Here is an 8,890-nt window from a genome sequence, read left to right as displayed (position 1 = left end):
AGTTTGTGTAAGTTTTCTTATGCTTGCACTTTAACAATACAAAAAAAAAGTCATTTAAATACCTTTAAATATTTTATTGACAATATTAATATATTAATGTATCAAGATGTATTCAGGCAAGTAGATAAAGTGAATATGTCCTAACCCATGTTTTCTAATGTACTGTAGGTATTAAAATGGTGTCACATTGTACATTCTTTCTGTTTAAAAATATGTTATTGTCCTGAATAACTTCTATCTTTCCCCCCAGCACACACAACTTGACATTATATGGTATGACACTAAGATGAAGGAAAAATTTTATTTAGCAGGCTCCCTTGAAATATGTTTAAAAGAGAAATATGGTATTTTCATTTATGACATCAACAAGACTTAAACTGAGCCCATGAGATGGTACATATTCAGATTTATATACAAAGCCAACTGTTTTGGTATTTTCAACACCATCTTAAAGGTTTCAGATCAATGACTGCTAATTCCATTAGGGGTATTCTTTCAAAAAATCATGAACCAAAATATTTCTTCATTTAAACAATTTTATTTATGGTGGAATTTCCAAAATTTCTTATATCTTGAAATTATCCACAAAGTACTATTTCGTGCTTACATAAAAAGATGCATTTCTTATAAGAAAAGATCAAAATATATACCATTAGGCAGTACTGTTATACTTTTATTTAATATAATATAACCAAAGGATTAAAGAGAAAAGCAAAAGTTAAATATATTTAAAACTCTTGTAACTAATTTCCAGCTGTCCTAATGTTTTGAAGAAAAAATAAAGATCTAAACGCCAGGGATAATATTTTGTAAGCAATATTTATAAAAAATATAAGTTAAGCATTGCAACAAGCTACCCTCAGTGAATTACCTCTATAAGAAATAATATTATTGGAACTATATATCTAAAGCAAAGAAAAAGGAAAAGAAGAAGAAAAAGAAGAAAAGAAATGAAGCATTAATTGCTATGGTGACTTTTTAGTTAAATACACTTTCTTATAAAGTGGCAAAATAATATTTATAAATTTACAGTTGAATGGAAATCTTTATATACAGGTTGTCTTGCTTTTGGACGTTTTGGACCTCTTTCCTCCTGTGTAATAGGCCCTCCTGGCAGAACTGATCTAGACTAGATTTTTAGTTCATAGCACATGATAGATGAGCCTGGAACTAGAGGCCCCTGGAGTCGCAGGCTGTGAATCAGTGCTGGCAACTGGGGAGAGAGAGGCTGGGTCCTGGAGAGGCAATCCAGGTTGTTCTGAGTTGGTGATCCGATCCACTATGCTGGATAAGCAATCCAAGCTGGATAAGGAACTTTTCTCTGTGGCATATACTAAGGATACAAGGAGAAAACCATTAAAAAGAATCCCCCAATAGATAGACTTACGTTGCCCCTTAAACTTTAAACTGTAGGTCAGCTCCTTTGACACCCAGAGGTCAGGTGGTCACAGAAAGTCTGTTGTAGAAATTCGCAACAAACATCTAGTAATTCATGGGAATGAAGGTGGGGAGTGGAGAAGGCCCCTGGTAACACTTCAAGCAATAGTGCGTGTGAGTGTGTGTGTATGTGTCTCTGCTAGGAAGATTTTGAGCAGAAGATGTATGTTTATTTTGCTCTGCCAAAGACTCCCCATCAGAACTATCACTTCTATTCTCTTCCCCATACTGCCTGGAAGAACAGACTGCTTTGAGAAGCTGAATTGTGAAGCCGAACTGGTCTTTAAACTCCTCTGAAGTCATCAGTTCTTACCATTTGTTACATCAGGACAGTAGACGCTGTCAAAACTGCTGCTTTTTCTGGACCAGACGGGGCTGTTACATTCAGGCTATAATACAAGATGCAAAAGAAGAAGTTTGTTTTCAGGTCTTGGCAAAAGACGCTCTGACCTAGGGTGAGGCAGGGCTTGCCCACTAGCTCTGTAAATTGACCACTCTCAATCGCCTTCATTGCCTTGATTTAGGAAGGGTTAGCCCTCACCAAATAGCAAGGGCACTGAGGTCAATCTCTGTGCTTGGAGAAGACGAGAGAGCGGCAGCAAAGAGAAGAGGGGGTGGAAGTCAGCGGCGATGTGCATTGGGTTAACCATGCAAAATGGATTGGAGTAGAAGGAAGCCACACTAATTCAGGGAGAGAACACTTTCCCAGGGCAAAAACACATTAAAACCTGGCAGCGTTGTAGCAAACACCCTCTGAAAAGAATGCATCAACATCTCCTTCCAGCCAGGCCTCAGCAGAGTAGGGACTGGGGCCATGTGGGTATTTCTTTCCAATTTCTTCGAGTTATAAAAACTGTGGGACAGTGGGAGCCGTTGACTTTAGATGTTAGTGTATGGCAGGGTCCGCTGGTCGTGTATTTTAGAAATAAACTGAGTAATGGAGAAAACATCTGATTGATTATTCACTGCCACCTATCTCACAGGGCAACCCTCTCCTACAAAGTATACCTAGAATTTGGTAGGAAGGCAAAGTAAAACCCTGCTCGACAGCTATTTTCTGGCATCTTTCTAAATGTGCATCTCTCTTCTCTTACAGCAACTCCCCCCTAAACCCACCCCCGATTAACCACCAATAGCCGCTGAATATTCGGTTGCCACATCTGGTGTATATGACACGTAAAGGTTTTTGGAAAAGATTGGGGTGGCCGAGTAGGTACCAGAACTCTCTTACCATGCCATCTGAGCAGTTGGAGGTGGGGCTAGTGGGCTCTGAACAGCTCTGTCCCGGCAGGCTGTAGTAATTCTCCACCTGCTCCCTCAGCAGCTCCTGCAGGCTCTCGATGTAGCGGATGGCATTCCTGAGGATCTCCACCTTGGGCAGCCTCTGGTTGGGGTTGGTCGTGGTGCACCGCTTGAGCGTCTCGAAAGCCTGGTTGACTTTCTTCAGGCGTCTCCGCTCACGCATGGTGGCCGCCTTCCGCCGATCCATGGTGGTGGACTTCCTTTTGCATGCTTTGCAGGCCCACATGAGGCAGTGGCCGGCCTGGTGGTGGCCTGTAGGTGCTCGCACGTGCTCGTCCTCGTCTGAGCCTTGCAGCTCTGCTTTGTGCGCCCTGAAGGCAGCCACTCGCGGCTCAAACTCGTCCCCGAAATCGCCCTCGGGGGACGGGATGCAGGAGCCGTCGTAGAAGTACTCAGAAGGCGAGAACTGGCAGCCGTCCATCATGTCCATCTTCTGCGGAGAGGCAGGCGGTGTACCTGGACAGCAGCGAGAGAGACAGGGGAGAAACCGGAGCCTGGCGCCGCAGCGGGCGGGCAAATCCCGGGCGGAGCTCCCTGGTCGGTTTCTCCGGTAATTAACAAGGGCAGACGCCTAGCGGCCTGGGTCGGCCCCGCTGGGGTTGGGGCTCTTTATATATTCTTGGGGGAGGGAGGCTGGCCCCAGTGGCCAGGCACTATTAGCATATCCCACCACAACCCCCGCCGGGGCTGTCTGGGCAAACCTCCGCCTTTTCGCTAGAGACAATTTGCTGTTTACTGCCCCTTTTGAGGCTAATGGTTTTACTGCGTTTCTGCCGGGGTGGGGGATGGCTTCCCAGCCCGCTTACTTGCACTCTCTAGATTACCTAAACCAAGGGACACTTAAACAGTGTCACAGACAAAAGGAACGAAGGAAATCTAACTTTTTGCAATTGTTCACACGTTAAAAACATAATTTTAGAAAGAAATCCCTACTTTCAGATGACACCAAAGGCCGACCTGCCTTCCCAATCCTGGACGTGAGGAATCACCTTGCTTTTAAGTGTTCGTTTCTCTTTTTCTTGAATTTTAGTTATCTCAGGAATTTTTTTCCACCAGTGGACCAGATAACAGGTGCTAAAAACTTGAACTGACACTTTAGATCATGGAGTGAGCCTATATTTTTTTAAAAATCTGTTTTATTCTGATCAGATTGCCATTTTACAGGCTCTATGTTATTTGAGGTAGGCCAGGAGGTTCCTTTTCCCCAAGACAGGGCTCTGAGTTCTCTCTCTCTCTGTCTGCTCATCTAAAAGGAGGTAGGCACAAAAAGGCCAGGTGACCTGGAACATTCCTTCCTCCCTTTCCCCCTTCTGCGTGTGTTTCCTGAGCGTCCCCTCCTTTGGTCAGGCCTTTGCTAGACCCGGAGCAGGCGATGATGGGCACTGGGTCTCTAAGATTTGTATTCGAAGAAAGCCGGTTTTACACGACGAAGTCTCTTTCCTGGGGTGCGTCTCCATTCCCTCTCTCTCTCTGCTCCGCCTTGTCATTTCCACAGACTAAACAGCCAAGCTGGGCTTTGGGGTCGCTAATTTTCTGCTTTCAGGCAAACTAACACCGTTACAGATGCGTCCCAGCTGCCGGCACAGCAATCCTTCTCGGCTCGTGTAAAATTTCCAGCTCCTCCAACCCCGAGTAACTTCACACACTCCGCGACAAAAGCCTTCCAGAAAAGCGATCGCCGCAGGGTCTTTGAAACTTTGGTGGCTAGAAAGTGAGAGGAGAGGGCTGCCATTTAAGTGAGAATGAACCTATTAATCAGCTTTTGCCAATCCGCCTCCACCCTTAATGCACTTCCAAATTACTAGGTAGGTGGGTGCTGTTGGTACATAGGAAAAACGATTACTTAAGGTTCACACAAATAGACTTACATATTCTGGAGTTTTCGACCAGGGCTTGTGGCCCCATTAAAAGAGGAGAGAGTGTTTTCACCTCAACCTTCAGTCATTCTCTCCAGTAGGTTTTGTGGCCCCCAAGTTATTGGGGTGAGGGAAGCAGGGAGGGGCTTTCCTTTCTATAACTTTTAAGTAAAATTATCTTCCTCAAGCAACTGTGGCTGGCTGATTCCACATCTGCAGGCGCCAGAGAAGCTCTAGCTCTTTCAGAGTGAGATCTACTCTCAGAAGAAAAGGCCCGAAAACTGGGGGTGGGAGAGTGTCCTGTCACTAAGGTTCGCTAAAGATGCAGGTTACTGTCCCCTCTCCGCTCTCCCATATTCTGTCACCCCTAAGACAAAGACGCCACCACCACCAACATTCGTGAAAATCAGGCTTCCTTTCACACCAATGGGCTGCTTAATTGTCTGGCCAGTGGGAAATCCATCTGCACCTTGTTTAGGACTATTAACAAGTGGATGACTTTGAAATGAATACGGTAGCCACAGCTACACCAGATAAAAGAGTCAAGTTCCTAAAGGACCCAGGTGGACTGGAAGACTCTGTCCGCCCCAGTGGAAACATTCCAATGCATGCACACTGCTATCGCTGAAATACAATAGCGGGGAGATATTCTCACCCAGGAATTCTCAACCGTCTCAACTACAGATTCCCATCAGGAGCAAGAGCACCATTTGCTTTGGCTGTGGGTCCAGGCGTTAGCACACCGGCCGCAGCTAAAACAGAGTTTCCTGCAGGTTTATGATTTGGGCACAGACAAATCTGCTCTTCAAGTGGAAGAAAGAAGGTGCTCTTCTGCTCGCCTTTCAGTTGATATCTTTCCACCAGACACGCAACGTGCTTTGGACCCAATCCCCTCAACGGGGCGTATTTGTAACAAACAATTATTAAGAGTTTTCTGTTTGCCAAGTGCTGCTCTCAACCCTTTCCATGTATTCACTCATTTAATACTTTCAGCGACTCCGTGGGAACTATTATTAGAGCCATTTTTGAAAGAAGGTAACGGAAGCGCTAGGGGTGGGTAATTTGCTCCAGGTCACACAGGGCTGGGAGCGAGGCTTCCCCTTCCCTCGGATTTGCGCTCCTGGAAGTGACTTTTGTTTGTTTTCTTCTTTCTCAATCCGGGCTCAGCGCGCGTTCTTGGCGCTCCAGAGCCGAAACTCGCAAAAGCTGCGTCCGGGACGCCTCTCCCTCCGCTGCCGGGCCTGCGAAGACGCTGTCCCTCAGGAGGCTGTCAGGAACGGTAGTTGTCAGCGGTTAGGGCTGTCTTTCGCAAGGTGATCTCAAAACAAATTTACCCGAGGGCCGCGGGCGAGGGGAACTAAAGAAGCTGGGAAAACGAGCGCCCGGCGGCTTAATGGGACTTGCTAGGGTGGAAAGAGGGTCCGGGTTGAGGACCCTTACGACTCAAGCGCTGAAAATAGGATCTCAGAGCACCAAAGTTAAAAACGAGACAAAACTTTTAAACCGCTCGCTGTCAGAGGTGAGAAGAGAAAGAGATCAAATAATGGGAGGCAGCACAAAGAAGGAAGGGAGCCAGCGCCCCAAAGACGCCTGGGTCCCCCAGTTCCCAGGAGGTGCCGCCGCTGTTTCCCCAGGGGCACCATGTGAGAGAAAAACGGAAAACTGGATGAGCGATACAGAGAAAAACATATTTTTTTTTTTTGATTGGGGACCTTGAACAGGGAAGTAGGAAAAAAATGAAAAAATTGCTTTAAAAATATTATTTTGATTATCTGTGTGCCCTCTTTTACTTCTACTCAAAATCAGACTGCCTTGACTTTTGTTCTTCATAGAAAAGAGTAAAAATATAATCTGTTTTTAAGTATTTCTCTAGAGAAGTGGATTTCTTATGTGCAGAGAAAACACATTTATTTAATATGCAAACAGGTTGTCAGAAACAGGCCAAGACTGTCTGCTGAGAAAGCACCACGGCAGGCAGATCAGGGGGAGACACACGGATGTTATAAAGGAATGCCCGCCAAGGTTCTAGTGGAGGAGACAGATCGTTTTTTAAAAGTTTTTGTCCTTTCGCATTCTGAAGGAAAATCAATACATGCCTGATTTCTTACAATTTAGATTTATAAGCAGGTTTTCGTTGCAATGACCTTTAAGTAATCACCAACTTTTTTTTTTTTAAGACAACCCGTTTTAATTTAAGCATAAGGGCAACAAACCTAGTGTTGATGGACAGACCACACCAGCAAAATGATGCTCAGAGCTTCCTTTCCTGGTGATTTTGCCTGCCCTCACAGTTCTGCCTTTTCAAAATTCTCTATGCTTCTCTTAGCAGGGAAACCAAATGTACATAGAAAGATGAGTCCGTTTCAATTTACTTCTGCCTCTACCTGAGACCTGTCTCAACTCCTGGATAAAGGGAGCTGTTCTAGAGACTTTTGCTTATTATATATATGACTTCACAATGTGCTAAACAATTTCAAACTGCTCTTGGCTCTGAGAGCCAGGCACACCTAAGTAAACATATTAGTACCTGCCAAAGCTGCTGGAAGAATTTGTGGAGAAGACAGCTGAGGAAGACATTGGCCTCTGCTTGAATTCGAAGACTCCCAGGAGAGATCAAAGCCCTAAGGAAGGATTTTCAGCAGCCCTGAGAGTAGAGAAAGTAGCCAGTTCTTGCAGCATTACCTTTGGTTCAGCACATGGCCTAGCCATTCCATCTCATAGGCTGACTCTGGACTAGGCTTACCGAAAATTCTCACTCAGAATGACACCTCTAGGACGAGGGTTATCTTTTCTAACACTTCTTTTGAATTTAAGGGAGTGACTGGAGAGTCTGGTGGAGAAACGTCTTGAAGGTTCGACTGTTTGGGGAATACCAAGTTATTGCTAATTTACTAATATGATATTAGGAAATGAGATATTCGAAGTTAAAACTAAAATATTTTTTCCAGATATGGTGTTCTGTGAGGAGGATTTTGAGATGAATAAATGGGATAAAATATTACTAAGATAAAAGAACAAATGGATAAATTCTAAGTAAAAAACGTCTTAATAGAGAGGTCACTTTAACAACCCAAGACTTAAGTGGCAGTCTCAGCAGTAGCTGGGAACCCTGAATTTCAGCACCACACTCCCACCCCTCAAACATATGAAAGAGTCTGGGAAAAAACTGAGTCCATTAGACATAAGTGGATTTCCACTATGCTCAGGCTTGGAATTCGACGATCCAGGTGTGATTATTAAAGCTAGCTTGAGAAAGCTGACAGTTTATGTTCCACAAATTATTTCTAGAGTAATATAAAAAAGAAAATCACTCATGATTTTATACTTGATAACTTTCTGCCTGCCTCTGGAGAGAGGCTCAGTTTAAATCCTAAATTGCTTATCTTTACCAAGTTATTACATCTTGATTTTCTGCTTCCATGGCCTTGTTTGTTTTGGCTTTGGCCTTAGTAAAGATTATCATCATTAATATCAAATAAAAACATTTTAATTGCAAACATACCGAGGATTTCATTGGAAAGCCTAACATGTCAGCTACAGCAGGGGAGGTCACATGAAGTCTTTGGGAAATATTTGCTCTATTTAATGAAGAGACTTCTATAGGCAAACTTATTCCAAACAATTTCTCAAGTTACCCAGCTAAGAGAGATAGAGGGGATTTGGTTTGCAAAGACTGAATAAAATCTATCAGCAAGTAAAGTCCATGAATTGATAAAAGCATTCTGCTGCTGAGCAGTTTGTAACACAAATCTTTTTATAAATATATGGGCAAACATAAAGTAAATGAGTTCATCTGGTCAATTGTGATATTTGATTTCAGTTGTGGCATGAATCTAATTATTTAAAATATAGATGCATATATATACTTTTTAGGGAAACTCTTTATGGATCCTCAGGGAAAACATCAGATACATAACAAGCATGATTAATGCGCATACACACCACCCAGACATATTCACCTGTGTTCTGAGCTGATAACTTGAAATGATTTATCGCTTATTTTAAATTAAATTATTGCTTTAATTTGGAGTTCACTAGCTAATCACTCTTTAGAAAAAGCTGTTGGAAAACAATTGTCAAAGAGAGCCAAATTACCCTACACACCATAAATGTTCCTTCTTAATTTCCCAAGTCTTCTCTCTCAGGGTGCATGGTGGTTGAGAGCACAGGCTTGAAGCCATTGATATAGCCTGGCTCCGGGTTCTGGCTCTATACTTACGAATGCAAGAATCTCTCTGTTCCAAAGGATCCTTCCCTCTCTCGCAGGTTGTTGTAGGATTACACGAGTTAACATG

At 43.6% G+C, this 8,890-nt stretch overlaps 1 protein-coding gene across 1 annotated transcript; it reads right to left on the bottom strand.

Moving 5' to 3' along the window:
* Positions 1-518: 518 nt before the first annotated feature.
* MYF5 (myogenic factor 5) lies at positions 519-3,455 on the bottom strand. Its single transcript, XM_008542120.2, has 3 exons — positions 2,669-3,455; positions 1,751-1,826; positions 519-1,333 (listed from the first exon to the last, which is right to left on the bottom strand). The coding sequence occupies exons 1-3, from the start codon at positions 3,167-3,169 to the stop codon at positions 1,143-1,145; spliced, it is 768 nt and encodes a 255-aa protein (XP_008540342.1). The 5' UTR covers positions 3,170-3,455; the 3' UTR covers positions 519-1,142.
* Positions 3,456-8,890: the final 5,435 nt, after the last annotated feature.

This window comes from Equus przewalskii, chromosome 29 (assembly GCF_037783145.1).
Source record: "Equus przewalskii isolate Varuska chromosome 29, EquPr2, whole genome shotgun sequence".
In the NCBI taxonomy this organism is placed as follows: domain Eukaryota; kingdom Metazoa; phylum Chordata; class Mammalia; order Perissodactyla; family Equidae; genus Equus; species Equus przewalskii.
Note: the sequence above shows the minus strand (reverse complement) of the source record. Positions and strands in the feature narration are given on the sequence as shown.

Bases quoted from the DNA above. Each gene is read 5' to 3' on its own strand.
- MYF5 (XM_008542120.2), bottom strand. From the start codon at position 3,169: ATGGACATGATGGACGGCTGCCAGTTCTCGCCTTCTGAGTACTTCTAC. The intron at 1,827-2,668 runs GTAAGAGAGTTC...CTTGTATTATAG, and splicing joins CCAACTGCTCAGATGGCATG to CCTGAATGTAACAGCCCCGT. The intron at 1,334-1,750 runs GTAAGAACTGAT...TTGTATCCTTAG, and splicing joins CTGTCCTGATGTAACAAATG to TATATGCCACAGAGAAAAGT.